Here is a 20,674-nt window from a genome sequence, read left to right as displayed (position 1 = left end):
GGGGCAAGCTGTGACGAAACAGACTTTGTCTCGCTGGATTATTTTGGCCATCTCGGAGTGCTACCGTTTGGCGGGTAAGGACCCACCGGCTGGCTTGCGGGCCCATTCTACCAGGGGTATGGCTGCGTCTACTGCCCTGCAGAGGGGTGTTCCTATTCGCAACATCTGTGATGCAGCCACCTGGGCTTCAGTACATACATTTGTACGTCACTATTCCCTTGATTCCATCCGGGCACAGGATCTGGCCTTTGGCAAGGCGGTCCTTTGCTCTGCTATTTGATTGGCTATTCTACATTTTGATTCTAAATTCTTTCCCTCCTCCTTGCTTTGGTACTGCTTTGGGAGTCTGTCATAGATATGGAATACGTCGGAGGACCCAATCCCCTCGAAGAACAAGTTACTTTCTTACCTGGTAACGTTCTTTCGATGGGATGGTCCGACGACGTATTCCATATCGCTCCCGCCCGGCCTTCCCCGCTGCAGAATTTCTTTTGCGATTGCAGCTTACGTTCCGCAAGGCTTTGTGTCTGACTGGCAGTTGACTTATGTCACACGTTCTGGGGGAAAAAACTACAACTGAGGCTATGGGCGTCGTGCGTCCTACTTATCACATCGGATGACGTCGGACGTCGGAGGAGGTCCTCCACGACGGCGTATCGACGTCATTGACGCAGGACGCAGACGCCGAAAAAGTTTCCGAAGCAGCACAGCTGTGGTGATTACATGTCATAGATATGGAATACGTCGTCGGACCATCCCATCGAAAGAACGTTACCAGGTAAGAAAGTAACTTGTTCTTCTATGGCGAGCCTCAAGTGCGTTCTCCTGTATAAAAAGAGTGTGAAAAATGGAGATACCACCCATGCTCCTTCTTCCCCAGATAAGGCGGCCCTACTGCATAAATTGCACAAACAGCCAGCCTCGTCAGAGAAGTCCACGATGCCAGCATAGTCAACGACTCCATCCACTGCGTCATCTACATCCAAGGCTCCATCCTCCATGGCAGGTCATTTGTGCATGAAGCTAAATCAGTCAATAATTCCCATCAACGCCTTCCTAGTCGATAATGGATAAACCTGTCAAATCCTTGCCGACTACAAAAATCCTGTTTACACCCTCCTTAATGACTGTACCTTCAACGACGACCACCTCTTCGACCACACTCCGTCCACGACTTTGTTGACGTCTGCTGCGCTCATGGGCTACTAAGAGGCGGAAAGCGTCACTCTTCACTCTAAAGCCCTATGTTCTTCCAGTCTTACCAAGACCATCAAATGTCCCTCCGGCAGACATTTTGGAACACCTGATCGACACAAATTTGAGTAGGTTTTCTCAGACGAGGAAGACAACCATTCCATCTTGCCTACTACACAGCCACCTGGTACGATACCTTTATCTACACAATTTGTTGATTCACCCGCTGTGACGGATCTGGACTATTCGTCCCTTCTCACCAGAGGGGAGACAGAGGGGATCTACCTCCTTTGACGCTAAGGAGGTGAGCCTGTTCAGCAAGACCCTTCCTAGGGTGCGTGTCCGTGGTGTTGGGGTGTTTCTCTGTAAGGAAGGCATGGTATCAAACAGTGAAGACAGACACAAGTGATCACAGTTGAAGGGTGTTTATAGAACTTCAATGGGTTGGTTGTTCACCTATCTAACCCTAACTCTAAGGATGGGAGCAAGCGACGACCATCAAATAATAACAACGCAGTCCCAGTGAAGCCTCTGTAAAAATAAAAGGGCCTATATTAATAAACCTATTGCCAATCCTTCTAAATACATTGTAAGCAAAAAAAAAAATTGTTCAAGAAATGATATGACAGGATAGTTGAGCAGTTGGCTTCCCTTCCCCACATTTTCAGCATGGGTCAAGGCGGCACATTCGAGCTTCACACACACACTCTGGCTTCTCTGCCACGAGGATACAGTTCAAAGCATAGGTATCCGGACCTTCTGCCAAAGTCTCTTTTCCAGTAGCAGTCTCTTATTGCAGAGGGCCTGCCATAATAAACAAGCACCAAAGTTCCTTTATTATCAGGATTTTCACATTGACAAATTCTCGAGTCTACTTTTCACCATGGGTCTCCCTCGATCAGGCTCAGACCATGGAATCTGACTTTCTAAACTTTCTTTTTTGTATCAAAATCGAAGACTTTTGATTGTGCTATGTATTTTGACTTAAACCGTTGCAGGGCCACTTCGATTTACTTCATTTCTCATTCCCCTTTTACTTTCACTTCTGCCACTTCTTGGCTGGATACCTCACAGAGACCTTCGATTGAGCACACTCACTATGCCGGACCACTTTGTCACTGGTATTGTATCTTTCTTTGTTAAAGTTCAAACATCCATCAACAATTAAGCTTTCCTCACGTCTTTCATCACACGCATTACCAATCTTCATTCTTGCGCTCTTTATACAATGTTGCCGCTTGCAACCTTAACTTCAACACAGACTGGTCTTGCATCGGTCTCTCCAAGTCATTGGATGTGTTGATCTATCTGGCGCTACTTTGATCTTGCAGCCAAGGACGGTACCACTGCGACTGCTGCTCCTCCACGACTCGGTCAGCCATGCAGGAGGGGCTCTGGGTATCTCTGACACACAATGTAGGATTCTTCAGTCTGGTTTCCTGGCCTTATGCTTTTTAATCTGAAGGATTCTGGAAAGTAATGGTTTCCCGTGGGAAAGGTCAAGGGTATCTCTATCCTTGCACACCCTTCTTGGTTTGCCGTCTTTCTTTCCTCGTTCAGCTGCCGTCTGGAAAATACTGTTCCTTTGTGTGCTTTGCCTCGCTCAGAGTGTGCTTTCGTGCTCCGCCTTTTATCCGGATAGGGAAGTTTGATGGAAGTCAGGTGTGAATACTTATCAGTAATTGCCTGACCATAGTAGTAGGACATGTCAGGTACAATGCTCAGGTGCGAGTCATTTTTCTCCCAGAACAGGCTGTCCGTGTGAAAGTGTTCATGAAGGGAAAGGGGGAGGGGGAGTGGAAGGGGGATGGGGGTAGAGTTCCTAAGTATCCTACCTGGGTAGATGGGGTAAAGTTGTTACACGGAAGGGGATACCGCGTCTCGCCATCAGGGGTCCCACTCCCCGTTGACCCCTCACCCAGGTGATCCTCCCGCACTTGTCCACCCCTAGGGTCTGGATCCAAAGGCAATGGCCATGCCCTTGCCACCTGAGAGAGAGATCCCCGGGGACTAGCGGGGGAGACACCCTCTGGTTTCTCACAACTCCTTCTACTTGCTTGTGAAAAGGTCAGGCAATTGAAGGACCATACCAGACCTAAGTTTTCTAACCTGGTTCATGTGATCTGAAACCTTTCGAATGTTAATGCTAAAGCACATCCTCAGTCAGCTAAAAAGAGGGGATTTCTTATTGTCCCTGTACTTGGTGGCGCTGCACTTCGGCCTCTGTTCAAGTCTGCACCACGGGTGTTCACCAAATGATTGACCTCCGTGGAAGCACACCACCGGAAGGCTGGTATCCATGTCTACCCATACCTCGATGACTGGTTCGTCATGGCCCCATTTCTCGCCCAGGCTCAAGAACATTGAAAGCCACAATAACCTCCCTCTCCTCGTTGGGTTTCTCCAACTACAGCAAGTCCTTTGTGACACCCTCCCAACAGATGGTTTTCTTTGGAGCGCATTTAAACATTTGTTCTTGTACCATTACCCCTTCCGCCAACATGGTAAAGTCCATCATCTCCATGGTGTACTCGTTGTCTCAACAACAAGTCACATCAGTCCAAACTCTGAAATCCCTCCTGGGGATGATGTCCTCTTGTATCCCTCTCATAAAACACTGCCGGCGGCACATGAAACTTGGTAAGGAGTTTCTGGATGCCCGTTGGCAACAGATCAGCGGCCATTGGGATGACCATCTGCTTCTCACGTGTCCATTCCACGATGCCCTTAGTTGGTGTTCACAAATGTTTTTCCTGCCACGAGTGGGAGCTCCTCCACAGTCAAGCTCTTCGCATGTTCCACACGAGGGACGCCGGACATAAACCTATTTGCCACAAGGGAAATCTCTCATTCGCAAATGGGTTTCCACAACCAGGCAGCCACGGATGCTTTCACGCTTCCTTAGACAGACACATTTCTGTATGCTTTCTCTCCATTTTCTCTTGTGACAAGAATCCTGTCTGTCTTCAAACAGCAGTGCAGACTGATCCTAGGGGCACTGGTGTGGCCGGGGCAGTTTTGGTTTTTGGCCCTACTTGATCTGTCGTCAGTTCCTCCAGGAACAAGGACGCTGTCCATCACAACCCAGTCTCACACCACCTGATGGACTGGTTCAGCCATGTTGATCTGCCTCAAAACTAGAGGGACATCTTGGCAAAGGCTCAGACATCTGCTACCATATCCTGTTAACAGCAAAATGAAACGCTTTTCAGGGTGGTTTGCTAATCATTAAGTGGACGCCTTTCATTTCCAATCTCAGCAAATTCTGCCTTATTTACTCTCCTTAGCACACAGCAGCCTAGCCCACGCTTCAATCAAGATCAACTTAGCCACGATTCCCTGTGCCACCTGTGCTGCTGCTTACACCTTTTGTTGTGGTCAAACCAACTCATTAAGGAATTTCTTCAGGGCTTTTTAAGTGTTTTTCCACCAGTGTGCACAACAGCATTGTGTTGAGAACTAAAGGTTGTGCTTCGCAAATTAATGGGACATCCTTTAGAGCCTCGCCACAAGGCCAACATCAAGTTCTTGTCATGGAAGACGGCTTTCTTGGTCGCCATCACTTCCGCCAGAGGGGTTTGTGAAATCCAGGTACTCTGTCAAGCCACCTTATCTTGTCTTCCACAAATTCAAGGTTCTGTTGAGGAAGAACCCTACCCTGTGCCAAAAGAGCCTTCATTGTTCCTCCCAATGAGCCTTTTATACTCCCAGTGTTTTTTATTCTCCTTCTATTCCTGTGGAGCACTCTCTCCACTCTATGTATGTCATACCAGCTCTAATGTACTCTGTTACCCGTACCAAGCCATTCCGGAAGTCCTCCCGGCTGTTCGTGGTATTTGGGCCTACAGCCTTTGGCCACAGTGTCTTCAAGTCCTCCATCGCCCGATGGCTGTCGACTTGCATTCCCTTTTATCATCAACTTACCAGCAGGCCGCTTCCCAGTTGACCTAAGACTCATTTTTCGAGGCCTGTCTCATCTACCACTGCCTTTCTCTCCTGTGTTCTGCTTGTGGGAAAGGTCTGTTCACACCTTCACCAGGTTCTGCTGTGTAGACAGGGAGTCAACTGAGGTGTCCAGAGCAGAACACGCTGTCCTTCGACATCTGTCCACCTGAGGTGAGATTTGTCCTGAAGGTGAACATTTGTTCCTCCTCCTGTTTTGGCATTGTATATATAGTCACATTTGTGTATACTGCTCTGTAATCTATTCAAACAGCATGGGAATCTGACAGATCCAATGCTGGAGAAAGAATAATTTACTTACCTCTAAATCCTGTTCTCCAGCATTGATAGCCATCAAAGATTCACATGCGACCCTCCCACTTACCCTGCATGTGGCTCATCTTGACTCGTCTTGGCACTGTAATGTGTGTGGGTAAGGCACCAGCCCTGCAGCTTCTGCCATACTTGCTTTCCTTGGCTAATTCTGGATGACTCACGCCTATATCAAGGTGCATCTCGCTGCCATATCCCGTTACACCAGGTCTCCGAGTAGGCCTTCTCTGTGGTCATGCAGGCTCGTGAAGGAGTTCCTCAAGGGGCTCTTCAGGACTTTCGCTGGGTGTTGCTCGTGCCTTGAAGTTCTACGTGGCACGTACGAGGAATTTTTTGGAAGACTTCTCAGTTGTTCATCAACTTTGGCCCTGTAAATCACGGAAAGGCCTTGTTGAAAGGTGGCTCTCCGGCTGCATCATGCACTGTCATCGACTGACTAACAGGCGGCTGCCAGGTCGGCCGAGAGCCCACTCCAACCACAACGTGTCTCTCTGGTGTGCCCTTGCTCGACATCTGCAGGCCTGCTACGTGGAGGTCCACACACATCTTCACGAGATTCTACTGCGTCGACAGGGATTCCAGGGAGGAGTCTCGAGTCAGCCAAACAGTGCTACGCAACCCGTTTGTTTGAGGTGAGTCTGTTCCAGGAGTAAGTGTTTGTACTTCTCTTGAGTCTGGCCACCTCCTGTGGTTGTACATTTGTACTGCTGTGTATTCGTTATTCGTGAGCATGTGAATCCATGCCAGATCTCATGCTGGAGAATGTTTTAAGTTACTTACCTGTAACTATTGTTCTCCAGCATGGGTCTGGCATGGATTCCCATGCAAACCCTCCCCCCCCCTCCACTCTGTGGCTCTTCTTGTTTCATACTGCCACTTTACATGCTCACCAAATTTGATGGCCACCAGGGGTGCAGTTTAGGGATAGAACTGTCATTGGATGGGGGCAGTATGACCCAGAAGACAGTGATTGTTTTAGAGGAGGAATACAGTTTTAAAGTGAAACTGTTTTTCTTTTACTGACGATTCCCAGCCTGACGGGAATATTCATGAGCATGTGAATCCATGTTAGACCCATGCTGGTGAACAACAGTTACAGGAAGTAACTTAAACCTTCTTCTTAGTTGAAGACCATGGGGTAATAAAACCTGATAGTCAAATGCGTATAGACAACTTATTTTAGGGTGTGTGCTTTATTAACAGTTACTGTTTTTATGATTTACTACAGTAAATCAGGGTGGTGCGGAGTCTACATGGAGTCGCGTGGAGTTGCAGTCCTGCCGCAGAGTCTGCTTTCCAGTTTGTTGTCCTGTGGGCGGACCCACATAATTACAGCACTCACCGCGGAGCGGACCGCAGAGTCTATGTGGAGTCGCGTAGAGTTGCAGTCCTGCAGGCCGATGCAGGGGGCCACGGACACTGTGGACAACATCTCTACCCCTGCAGAGAAAAGGAACAAGGTGGTGGCGGTAACAGTAACAGAAACTGTGGAGACCCTGGCTGATCCCTTTGATGAGCCGGAGCCAGCGAGGTGCCTCAGGAGCAATTCGAAGCTCCCCCTGATGGACAGAAGATCCCGCCCTATAAGCGAGGTAAGGGCACTGCGGGCCACCCCCACATATGGCACAGAAATTCTTCCTGAACTTGATCCTGAACTGCGGTGTAAAATAAAGAAACTGTATATTTCCGCCACTAGCGGATTACAGGAGACAGGAACATCTACTTTCAAATTCACGCCAGCAGTGCGTGTAAGGCCAGCATTGTGTGAAGGTGACAGGGGCCGGAGTCCCGCTTCGTCGAGAGGTTCGCAAGCCGAGGCTGCCGTAGGGCAGACTGGGCTGGCCATTTCTCCGGTCCCTGCCGAAAACACACGCGGCATGCACACCTTGAGTCAGGTCACAACTAAAAACACACCGGAGACAACTGAAACATTTGAAACACTTAAGACCGTCATACCGGTAGAAACCTTGACAACCCTGAGTGAGGCACAGAGTGACCAGCCCTCCCCTGAGGAGCAGGGAGGAAGGGACCAAAATAAAAACTTCTGGGTGAAATTGGAGACCGGCGTAAAACGGCAATGCTGATCACAGCTCAAATTCATCCCCACACTCAACCAGACCCATTAAAATCAAACTACTTAACCAATGATTCAACAAAGAACCAAAACATTCTACCTCTTCCTCATCTAGCACAAGGACCTTGCAGCACGGAAGACAACGCTATACGTGAACTGCCTAGCATGGAGGCCAATTCGATGCTGGCCATAAAGCCCTGCTCTGACACGGACCCCTGTGTCATGCCGGAAGTCGACTGTGGCACAATCCCAAACACCAAAAAGGGGTCCTCTACGAAGAAAATAAAAACAACTTAATAATAAAAGACAAAAAGGAAAGACACCAAAACCGAAAGGATTGGATAAAGTTAACTTCAAAGACCTGGCCAGTACAAGACATACAGTATCAAGCCTTGGACTAAAAGACCAAAAAAAGCCCAAACAGCTGGCAAATAAGAAGCCGGAGGCCCAGGCATCCACTTTACCAAACCCTTTGATCTCAAATGCCATGCTCAATTTTTTCAAGAAGCAACAGCATAAACGGAAATTAAATTCAGACATAGAACTTTCCGACGCAGAAATCTTGGAAGTAGTAGATGAGATCTTGCCTGCCAACAAAGCAAGGAAAACCGATGAAACAAAACCCCATACTGAGGAAGAAACAGAAAATGAGATTGAGGCAAATACTAATCTAATCGAGGACCACCAAGAAAAGGACCTCAACCACTTGCCTAGAGGGGAAAACGCCATCCACCCTCCAATGGATCCCAAAGACATCCACCATCGGGACAAGACGGCGCAAGTGATCCCACACGCGACAGACCTACCTCGCCCAAATGCCATTGCCACGTCAGAACAACAAGACCCTGCGGAGACAGAGATGGTACAAAACTCTAACCCGAATCAACAAAAGCTCCAGACCCAACAGAGCAGAACCAACTTCCAGAAACTCCGGGGCGCGACAGGTCATACGAGGAACGGGCGAGACCACATCCCCTAGTGCCAGGGACAATGAGGAAAATGAGTGAGCAGCCCTGCACAAAAACCCATCTTCAACACCTAGATAGGAGAGAAAACACTGTAAACCAAACCATGGACGGAATAGCGCCAAACATGAGCCACACCGGAAAGTATGGGGAGTTCCGAACACAGCTAACCCCACCTCAGGTGCCCCCCGTCCTGAAAGTTCAACACAGTCCTGCCGCTCATCGCAAAACATAGATGTACAGCAAACGCCGGGTAAACACAGAAGGTATAGTGAAATCACGATGGACACGCAAAGACCTCCACCCACTAAAAAAACAGATATGATAACAATAATGGCGGCAATCCCGATCGCCCTCGCCCCCTTTGGTAAACTTTACGAAACGATAAACATATCTATAAAAGATAACACAACAATCCTTGGCAAACTTCTGTCCAGATTCGATTTCATTGAAGGATACTTAACAGCTGTCGAAGTCAAAAATGAAAAACAGACAGCAACATGGCAGGCCAAATGGGCCTGTATGGAGGCAGAAATCAAAGAAGGCATTGAAAAGAACAAAGGCCAAAAAAAGACAACGGAAAAAGCATCTCCGACAACGGAAAAAGCATCTCCGACAACGCAAGGGAAGGAAAAAGGTGAAATGGAACCTATTTTCATCAAACCTAAATCGACATTAGGACCAGAAGATACATCAGGGCAAATGCAAAAACCGAATCCCAGCCAAGAAACAATAACACTGTTACCTAACCAAAGAGAAAAAATAGGTTTGCAGCTGGCAACACAAACAGGATTTTTGAAAACCAAATCTCCTCCAACAGAGGACAACAAAGATAAGAACAAGATCGATTTGACTAAGAGTCCAACCTCAACAGCTCGTAAAGCTCTAAAACCTCAACAAGAGACCAACTCTAAAGAAAAATCGCCCAGAACAGTGGAGGAATTTCTGACGATAAGTGCCTTAATGGACCTATCCGTGCACCCGGAACCCGAGACATGGAAGGAGGACACGCAAAAAAAATACATCCAACCAATGGCCTTAGAAGGACCCATAACAAGACAACATGTAGAGACAGAAACCCGTGGAGAAAACAAGACACAGAAACGGAGTCACAAAATGGCTCCGAAGCAACAAGGAGAATTCCACCCTGAACAGGAAAAACAGGAAAAAGAAAACAGAAAAACTTGAATCGGCCAAAAGTAACAATCACACCCGTGCGTCTACCCTGAAATACCACAAATTAAGAGGAGACTCGGAGGAAAAAACAAAAAGGACCCATGGGCGGGAGAGGCCTACCATACGAGAAAAAAAAACTAGAAAAAATCAGAGTCTTCAAATTAGAACAAATATCATGTAAAAGTAACTACATGATTCTCAACAGGAAAACAGTTTTAAAAACATTGAACAAAATCGATTCCCTCCAGCATCTGAAAAAGGGGTGACTTCATCCTAATTGAACCCTACCACCGACAGCAGAAATCAAAAACCTACTTGCACATCAAAAGCAGGGCACTGAAAAGACTTACAAACGAGCCATACAAAGACCTAAAAAGAGCAGGATTCACTTTGACAGAAATTGCACAACCAAAGCAAAACCTGAGGGGTGGGACCAGCAAGGGCAGTGGGGACCAAAAACGCTTATATAAATCAAAAACCGAAGCTCTCTATCATCGGAAAAGGCCCGATTCGAGCTCGAAAAACACGGAGGATAACTATGGCCATAGGGAGCAGACCAACCAAGGGAGCAGACGGGAGCCCAGTAGGCGGAGAGAGATCCACACCATGGAGACAAGAAGAGAAGCTCCAGTCTGGAAGAGCGACCAATTTCCCAATCATAGAGTTCGCTCAGAAGCCGAAGACTACTATCAGAGATCGACCCCACACGTCAACAGAACGGAACAAGAGAAAGAACACAAAAGTGACCATGAAAGAGGGGAGAACCACCCAGAGAGGGACGAGACGAGAATACCAAAGGCCCATGGAAGTGGTTAAAGGCAGCCCTCATCCCGAAACACGATAAATAGCAATCACCGAGAGGAGCTACAGGAAAACGATCTCCTCTGTCGCACCTGAAAAAACTGCCGCCGAACAGTCACCTGACAATGGCCTCATGGAACACGAGAGGCCACAACCACCTAACGAACCCAGACAACCAAGATCTTGGAGCCTTTGACATACTCTGTCTCCAAGAAACATGGCTAATGGCAAAACCTTCATTAGACGGCTTTGAGATAGCGTTCTCTTCGGCAACAAAAGGCCTTTTTGGCCGTCCATCCTCAGGGTTTCTAAAAGCAATTCGACTGGGGTCAGGGATTGAGATCACAAAAAAAATAACGGAATCATACGGCATTCTGGCGGTCTTAACAACATGGACCCAAAAACACAGCGGAGTGAGGGGAAACGAAACAGCAAAGATAGCAATCATAACTGTCTACCTGAACCCGCAAAAAATGTCAAGCACAGAGTTTTGTAAAAAACTAGAAAGTCATCAACAACATTTCAGTTGAAGACTCTCAGACACACATAATCATATGTGGTGACCTAAATTCAAACTGCAACATCAAAATAGGCAACGCCAGGGCGAAGAAAGCTCTATCACAAGCGGAAGAAAGAGGAGCAACATGGATGTCCCTGATGAAATCAAGAAATCTGCACAACGTTGCTGCTCTGAAAGCATGGGAGAGGACGACACCTACCTGGGAGAGAGGTGAATCGAAAGCCACCCTTGACTACTTCTTTATCTCGCACTGTATGCTCCTACTCATAGAAGACTACTCAGTATCCAGAACTACGGAGAGTGATCACAACCTGGTAGCAATAGCTTGGTCATCAGCTCTTCCTACGACCCAAACCTACAACCACCTGATAGAGGTAAACAACCAACTCACTCACCTACGTTTAACGGCATCTAATATTGAAAACATTACAGATGCTTACAAAAGAGGAGCACGTCTGCCGGAAGCAAAAGCTTTACGTCTGGACTACCTACCCTTTATGCTACAGTATAGAAAGAAAACGAAAGGTGGTAACCTGGCCGTAAGCAAAAACAGCCACGCGTATGACAAAGAAGTGGTAGAAAAAAGAAGAGCCCTAAGAAAAACAAAAAGACAGGCCAAAACAGAGAACTCCCCGACTGCTTGGAGCAACTTTCAAGCTGAAATAAAGAAATACAAATGATGGATCGTAGGCCACAGACCCGCACTTTACCAGAAGGACGCAGAGGAAATGCTTCACGCATTAAGCACAAAGAAAACTAGCGATTTTTGGGCACTTATCAAAAGGCCCAACAAGGCGACAGTTTCCCGAACCACAAACTCTGTGAGTGAAGAAGCGTGGGCCACATTTTTCAAAAAGCTCTTCAAAGCCCCGGAGTCCAGTGAAACTCTGCCTCAAATAACCACAGGTTCTCATGGATTGACCTTTCTGACAAACAAGAGATAATGACGGCAATAACAAGATTAAAAAAATCAAGAGCCCCATGTCCGGATGGCCTTAGTAACTTAGACTTAGACATTAAGCAAAACGTGGAACAATGGTCAGATTTCATCAGTGTCCTATTTGAACACTGCAAAATAACAAGAGCCATTCCAACATCTTGGACCGAAGCAGTAATTGTGCCGATTTTTAAACAAGGAGACAGGGAAGAACCAAGGAACTACCGTCCGATTGCACTTCTTGATATAATAGGGAAAATCTTCGCAACTCTACTCCTAGGCCACTTCCGTACCTGGGCTAAAACGTCACCAGCCAATGACCCGTTCCAAATGGGCTTCCTAAAAAACTGAAGTACTACCGTCAACATCCTTATGCTAAGCCTTATAAAATCAAAGGTAAAGCAAGGGACACCCTCGGTATTTATGGCCTTCGTCGACCTGTCACAGGCGTTCGACAGAGTGGACAGGCAAAGACTATGGTCCAAATTGGAAAAATGGAGATGCCCGAAAGAAGTGCTTGACCCGGTGATGGCCCTCCACGTCAACACAAACTAAGAGTCAGCCTTAACATCCAAGGCGGGTTATCTTGCAAAATACCCTCAAATCGCGGAGTGAAGCAGGGCCGTCCATTAGCGCCGGCCCTGTTTATTGCCTATCTGGGGGACCTCAACATCTCGCGTCTATTATATGCAGAGGATCTCATCTTGTTAGATCAGACACAGATAGGACTCCAGCGCCAATTTACCAACCTGGCCACATACATGGAACTAAACAATTTGCAAATAAACAAAACAAAAACAAAGATTCTGATACTTGAAAAGACTTCCTCAACAAAAAAAATGACAAATAACAAATGGTCCCTAGATAACGTGAACATCGAGGTGGTGTCAATTTATAAATACCTAGGAGTGTTTATCAATTCATATGCCAATGAAGCTACAATGCAAGCAACACTGTGGAAAAAAGCAAAAAATCTAGCAGCCCAAATGAAGACAGTGGACATAAAATATGGGAAATTCTCAGTACTACCGGTCATACAATTCTACAAAGGAAAAGTAGTCCCCACTATCACATACGGAATGGGTGCAACTTTGAACATGCCAAATACCATCTGGCGAAAACTAGAAGGCTACCTCTGGAAATCTCTACTAGGTCTTCCAAATTCGGTCTCAATGGACCTCATTAGGCGAGAGCTATGCTTGCTTTCCCTAGAAGCCACAGTAACACTCAGTGCTATGCAACTCCTTAGATACACCTCAGTACCGGAGTCCCCGCTGATGGTGTCCGGTCAAAGGGTCGACTACAAAGGGTCGAATGGTTAAAGGATCGACACCAAAGGACTGAAAACAAAAGAATCACATTTTTTTTTTTAAATTACATTTTTTTGGGGGGGTTTTCGTTTATGGAAAAAAAGTGGTTTTTGCCACAAAAAACGGGGGGTCGGTAAAAAGAAAATGTAAAAAAAAAAAATTCGATCCTTTTGTTTTCGGTCCTTTGGTGTTGATCCTTTGACCTACAACCCCCGCCGATCTAGAAGATCTCTGAAAGAGAGATATCTAACCGTATCCTAACCACCTTAAACGGTTGGGTAGACAAGTTAAGAGGAAAGCTGAGGGGGATCGCATGTACAGAAGAAGACCTGCGAACGAACCCAGTAAGAGTAAAATCCAAAATGGAAGCTCAAGATTGGATCAATACGCTTGAAAAAGCACAGAGTAACAAACTCACAAAACATCTTCCGCCCACCTTCAACAGATTGAAGGCTCCATTTCTGTACTGCACAAAGTTCCTAGAAACAACTAAGAACAACCTACGTGCGAGCACGCTTGAATTTCCTCCCAATACGAGAAATTCAGGCCATCAGACTAAAAACAGCCATTAAAGAATGCAGACTATGTGGTGAGTCCAGCCGACCGGAAACAATAAGACATTTACTAATGCAGTGCTCAGAGCTAAGAGAAGTACGGGCAAGCTATTTGAATATCCTGTGCGCCGCCTTCGTGGGATTCCAGGGAGAAGAAGAATCAATATGGTGGAATAGACTAATGTCAGGAGAAAAGACGAACTGGTCGATAGCAACGGCGAAAATTCTGGAAATCGCTTTCCACAAGATAAACACACAAATGGCCGCACCTTCCACGCAATCAATCGGAGAATTAGCTGATTGATTGCGGTGGAAACGGACTCTACCCCTACAAGAGGGGGTCTGGTTTAATTTCTGTTTAAACTAACTCTCGTTTTCCACTCCCGGACAGCGAAATGATTCTTTGCTTCCTGTGTGTGGCTGGCCTTGTCTACTTAAATTTTAACTTTTTTTGGTCTCATCTCCTCGACATTTTCTACCTTCGACTTTTTTTTCCTTCGACTCTTTCCTTTTTGCTCCTACTTCTGTTTTCTGCAATCTCTTAGCTCCTAAGAAACTCTCGTCATTTCTTGTAAAAATTACTAATGTGATTTTAAACAAGTAAATTTAAAAAAAAAATAGTGTACTAGAGTAGAGTTGGAATCACAGCTGTGTATATTGCATTAGCAGTGAACGGGCAGCATGTTTTTTCATTGGTCTGAACTCAAATGTATGTGATTTCTTTGGTGTGTTTTCATCGATGAACTTCCCAAACCAGAAATAAAAACTCCCAAATAGATAGGGGAAAAGATACAAGAAGCAGAACAGTGCGCACAAAAAAAGTGGGGTTCCTGGTGAAAAAACACAGAATAAAAAGCAAACTATAGAGAAACAAAAATACTACAGATGAAGAGATAACAGATTGCTTGGCTGGTCCTATCTGCCCTTGATTTCGACAGTCGGGCAAACTAAGTTACAGGGAGAAGGTAATGCGTGACTGCACTGTCCCCATGGTGCCACACACAACCATTGGCACATACACAACCACAGGGTTCGAAATTGCTGGGATTAGAGAGATATTTAGCTCCTGGATAGGACCTAGAAGAGCCTGGGTTGCTTAGCACCAACAGATACCAAGAGCTACATTTGGCTCCCCATCAGATGTTAACTGTGTCTACTAATTTGCATAAACGTGCATTTATAAACCTCTAGAACATATGTAAAGCATGAATGCTCCTATTTAATGGACAAAAAGTTATAGTTGTATCTCATTTGGCAGTTAGATATGTTGCATACTGTGTATTAGCTCCAGATTCTGCAGGAGCGGCCGAGAGAAAGAAAGTGAGCAGCGTCTCGTTACAGAAAAAGAGGTGGCAGTTGAGATAAAAATGTTGTGCAGTGAAGAGACAGTAGGAGAGATTGATGCAGGAGCAGATGTAGTGGCGGAGCTATGAAGTAGAGGAAAATCTAAGTAAAGACTAATTGAGAGCAGAAAGAAGGAAGAACTAACCGACAAGAAATATGCAAAAGAAATAAGAAGGGAAAGCAATTTAAAGAGAATGTAAAACGCGACGCCATGTAAAGCAACATTGCAAGACATGGAGGATTCGACAGAAACAATCAGCAAGAGTTCAAGACATAGAAAGGCAGCAATAGAAAGAGTGGTTCAAGGAATGTGCATTTTTGTGTGCATGCCAATGTTTGGCAAGTAAAAGCAAGTTCTTCCATCTTTCAAGCACTCCATTCATGAGTTTGGACTTTTAATAGATCCTGCTCAATGAATTCCAATTTCCACCCCTTGCAAGCCACCCTAAAACCACTGGCCACAGTTGAAAAATCATTTAAAGAAAAACACAATAAATAGTATTTCACTGGACGGGTCCTTTAAAGGAAAGCAGAGTAAATAGTACATCACTCGAAAGGCCCTTTAAATAAAAGGGCAACTAACTGTACTTCACTGGTCAGGCCTTTAAAAGAAAAGCCCCATGGAGAGGTCCTTTATTAACAACAATGCTTGTAAAGCATGATCTCCCTATCTTGAGCAAGCCGATCTCACATTCAACAAATGCACTACCTGCGACAATCTTACTAGACTTTACAGAAAACGCATCTTCAGGTTCCGCACACAAGAACTTTACGCTATGAACCTCACCCACTCCCCCAAAAACGACTTGATTTATTAATCGCTGTCTAACATACGTTTGAACTTTTTAAATTGGCAGGCACTGAATACGCAGGAATGGACAGATGGCGCACCAACTGAAGCAGAAAAGGATTTCTGGGAAATAGCGGCTCTTGAATGCTACAACCATCTAACGGAATGGGAATCCCTGCAGTACTGTTCAACTATCAACATTGACAGTGATAAGCCTCCAAACCTAAGTAAAATGTGGAGTGATTCATTTTATCAGGTTTGTTTGACGCATACAATAACACTTGAACATTACTTATTATAATATGCCTGTGTTCATGGTTTTTCTTTTGTCGCAGGTATGCTGTGAAGTTGTATGCCATTCAAAAACATTGCACGCTGACGGTTTTTAGTAAAACTGTGCAGTTTGCGACCAGACCTAAGATACCCTCCCAATCTTCGTATGAAATAAGCCTGGGAACCCAATTGATATTGTTTGAAGTAGCAGTTGTACCAATGTGCTTGTATTGCAAACCTGTTAATTAGTTTCTAAGTGTAAAATGGACGTTTGCGATTCATGGGTTGCTTTAATGCCGCTATTTCATCTATCGTTGCCAGATTTTGACTCCACAGCACTTCCGGCAGACATTTGGTTGCACTGCTTTGAATAATTTGAGCAACTTAATTTTGAGAGCAGAGGGCAATAGGCTGTTTTTGATTTGGCTATGTGTAATGTGTGGAGGGAACTTGAAAGGGAGCCCTGCATCTCGTGCAGAAGTGAATTGGAAAGGGTGGACTTTAGTTTTATGGAACACTCATAAGGCCTCAATCTGACGAATTTCAAGGGCAAGTTAATTCCATAATCATGGTCCTGCAACTGAAAAGCACCTGTCCCCTCCAGATTTCCATCTATTGGCAGGTAGGAATAATAATCGTGTTTTTTTTTGTTTTGGTACATTTTGGTGGTGTAACCATCAAAATATTGCCAAACCATTGCTAATGTAAAGGAACAAACTGTAAAGGGGAATTTGGGAGCAGTGTATGGCGTTGGCATGGCAACTTGCTGACGCCTGGCAATGAAATGACCAAAGCACCATCCGGGCCTTGACCCTCTCACTCATGTCTAGCTGCTTGCTGCTGCTGTTGTGGAAGCTGTGCAAGTTCTTAATGTGGAGCAAAATAACTTCACATTATTATATGGCCCTTTATATTTTCATTTTTTCAGTTGCACTCCTGTAGGACTATATCTAAAGTCCTGGCGCGGAGTGATCTGTTTTCAAGGTGCTGCTGCCATTTGCAGCCCGATGCTGCTGTCCGCATCCATGACCGTGGTTCCTGCCCCCCTTTTTGTCACCACAGCGCTTTCATTTTCACATCTGTTTCTATCCCTGCCCGCCTAGTACCCTCTCCCCGTGTAATATCGATGCTGCTTGCCTGTGCTTTTAAGCAGAACCGCCTCCCTTATTCAGGGTTGTAGGGTTGTGTTCTTGAAACCTGATTGGTCGTATTTGAGCACTGGTTTCTCATGTGTGTGTGTGTGTACGCACACAGGCCGGACAGGCTCGGGAACTGTATCCCTCCATGTACACTGGTGTGTGAGCGAGAAATGTGCCAAAGCAACAGTTACGCTCAGTGTGTTAGGGCTAGGGTGACCAGACGTCCCAGTTTTGCCAGGACTGTCCCGGTTTTTGGTGCTCTGTCCCCCTTTTCTCAAGATCATGTTCCCATTGGAAACTACAGGGGTCCAGATTTTAGGTCTTCATAACTGGGGGGCAGGACTGCACAATATCACACAGAAGAAATGCTGCATTTTACAACTCAAGATAGTGTTAATCTGTGATGAATTAATTATAATATGTGTTTCTTTGAACAGTAACACTTACAAGTACGAATCAAGTACTGTTTGCTGAGTTTGCCATGATCCCTACTTGACTACTTGACTCACTGCTGAAAAATTCCGCTGAAGCCTCAAGTCTGTGGGAACACTTGTCGGCTGGAGGACCTCTGAGGCTGTAACATCAGCCTTTGCCTGACTTCTCAGGAAAAAGGTGACTTTCGGTTTGCAATCTATTGCAAGGACACGGTGTGCGCACTAGCCCGGAACACAGAGGGGGTGGTCTAGGGTGTGGATGTGTACAGTGTGCTCACTGTGTACCGTGTGTCTACTGCTTTATCAGTTTCGTCAGCTCCGGGGTTGTGTTGCTAGCGGATTGCTGTCACGCTGAAAACTAACCCACATTTATTTGCCTTCTGTTTAGGTTACTTCCGGATTGGAAGCCCCGCCTGTTGTACGGGAACGCCTCTTCCCGGGCCTTTAATTCCACTGCTCCCAGTGCACCTCGCGCGTGCACCGCCAAGTACGAATCAAGTACTGTTTGCTGTTCACAGTGCGCTGGAAGCGGTGGATTACTTTGATTTAGGAGGTACGCTTGGGGATTGCTGGTTGGATAATCTTTTTTAATCTAATTTCTGTTGTATAGGAGATGGTTGCCCAAAAACAAGTCTTTGACAACTGTTTTAGTCATCAGAAGTTTAAAAGGAACGGTCTGTTTTGACGGGTAAACGGGTGCTGAGGATAAAATCTATTCCTATTGTGTTAGCACTCTCTCAGAACGTGGGGCAGTCAATAACTTCTAGGGGCTAAGCACCATCATGTTGTAATAATACAAGCAACGGGCAAAGCCCTGGACACTCCATCATATTTAGACAAGCCAAACTAGCGTGACCTATTGCGGTTCCCCTAAAACTCAACTATTTGTGTTGTGTGTAAAATAATATGTCTTCCCGATTACGGAGTGGCCGAAAGGAAACTATAACCATTCCAAAAAAACGTAACATTGATGCTACAATAGCTAAACTGAATTCAATGTACGGAACTCATGAGGCCACTGCGAATGATAATTGAACAACTTCAAGTCTGACTGTAACTCTGCAGGAGAAACACGCCAGGCCACCCACTATTAGGAGAAGCTTCTTAAGTGTCCCAGAGCCAGAGATAAATCACGACCTGGGCAGCATAGAGGACATTAATACAGGTCCACCTTCTGATTTTTCGATCTTGGCTCCTGCTGTACTAATGGAACTGGAAAAACGGATCATAATGTCTAATGGCCCATCAACACCAGTTACAGTGCGGCCGATTGGCAAGCATAAAGTACATCTCCATTGTGATATTCCACGCATACCAGCACTAGAAACTGCTGACTCCTATCTTGATTTAGAAAACTCCCCTAACAATCATGCGACTGTTGACCTATGTAATGAAGGCCCTGCTCAAACAAAAGAGGGGGTGGTATGTTCATCACCTGAATCTCGAGACTCCACTCAACTTAAACAGCCGAATATTGAAACTAATGGGAATTTTCAACTTAAAGCAACCTCCTAAGTGGAGGATCTTCTCATTTTTGAAGCATCCTACCCTGTAATGTCAAGGATACTCAATCTACTTGACAAGGGCCATGATTATACGCACTATGAACTTCGCGACATAAAATCAGCTCTGCTCGAAATATCCTCAAAACTTAATAAATTGGAGGGTTATATATTTGCTGACAATTACAAAAAGGAAAAAGACTGTTATCCGCCTACTATTCCTTGTATAAGCACTGTCACTACTGCATCTCAAACAGAGAGTAGCCCAAGTGCGTTCCAGGATATTCCAAAAGGGAATGTGGGGGGCCCAGTTTATGGATTTCCCTCGACATTTGCTCAGACGGTTAATGCACCAAGAAATGTGGACACGATTCAAATTTTTACACACGCACAGCTATGCCAAATGGTATTGCATCATGCAGAGAAAATTGAACAGTTACTCTTCTTTAACCAGTCAAATGACCTAGAACCCGCAATGAATGGCTCTAACCAATTGATTGATCAGTCTAAACCTTTTATTCAATCTTCTGACAGCCCATCGGACTTGATTGAAATAATAAATGAGAAAAATGCGAGGGAAGGCGTAAACCTGGACCCCCCCCCACAAGAGGAAGATGTTGAGCCTGAAGGACAAAAACAATTTTTATCACACAAACAAAAAAGATTGCATATCCGCGCATTGAGCAAACTAAATCTACGCAATGCGAAACTACAAGGAATGCAAAAACATAACCAAAAACAAAAAAAACTAATCAAAATCAACATCCTATTGGAGAAGCAAAACCGAACGTCAAAGTAAAGCCAATTGAGGCAAAAATTGACGGTTCTGCTGTCAACGCAGAAACTGATATGAGGATTGATGTGGAGGAATTATCACTTGAAAGTCGACTTACCTTAAAACTTCAATTGAATGCCGCCGGCACCAATGAAACAAATCAAGGGCCTGTGATAGAAAAATCCATTACTGATAAACAAAGAATTTTCGTCTTCATTATCTTCCTCACAACAATCCTTGTTGTCAGCATTTTATAAACCAATTCCTAATAAAAAAAACTACTGAACGAGTGAACACAGAAGTGGACCCCTCAGTTTACTTTGGGCACCAACCAGGGAAGCCTAACGATGAAACTAAAACAGCACAACTAATTGTTGAGCGAGAGTGTAAAACAAATTTGTCACAGATAGAGGCCCAGAAACATAGTGTAACAAATATCGCACCTCCAGTGCAATCTGAAGAAAATGAAAGGTTCAAGCGTTTGGAGGTACCTGGCTTGTATGAACTTGAAAAAAAATATCCAATTCAAAGCCACGAATCCTTGAATAACTCGGAAGGTGAGGCGGTGATGAAAAAATCTCTGACAATGGCTGAATCTGAGGATCAATCCA

At 45.3% G+C, this 20,674-nt stretch overlaps 1 protein-coding gene across 1 annotated transcript in view; it reads left to right on the top strand.

Annotated features, from left to right (window-relative positions):
* The window catches only part of PRKDC (protein kinase, DNA-activated, catalytic subunit), a 3,362,625-nt gene that overhangs the window by 2,407,995 nt on the left and 933,956 nt on the right, over positions 1-20,674 (top strand). Inside the window, exon 65 of the mRNA XM_069621025.1 lies at positions 16,008-16,196. Within this exon, the coding sequence (XP_069477126.1) occupies positions 16,008-16,196 (189 nt within the window). The remainder of the gene's footprint in view (positions 1-16,007; positions 16,197-20,674) is intronic.

Source organism: Ambystoma mexicanum, chromosome 5q (genome assembly GCF_040938575.1).
Source record: "Ambystoma mexicanum isolate Mex_15411 chromosome 5q, UKY_AmexF1_1, whole genome shotgun sequence".
Lineage (NCBI taxonomy): Eukaryota > Metazoa > Chordata > Amphibia > Caudata > Ambystomatidae > Ambystoma > Ambystoma mexicanum.
The sequence above is the reverse complement of the archived record's forward strand: the minus strand, read 5'-3'. Positions and strand labels throughout refer to the sequence as shown.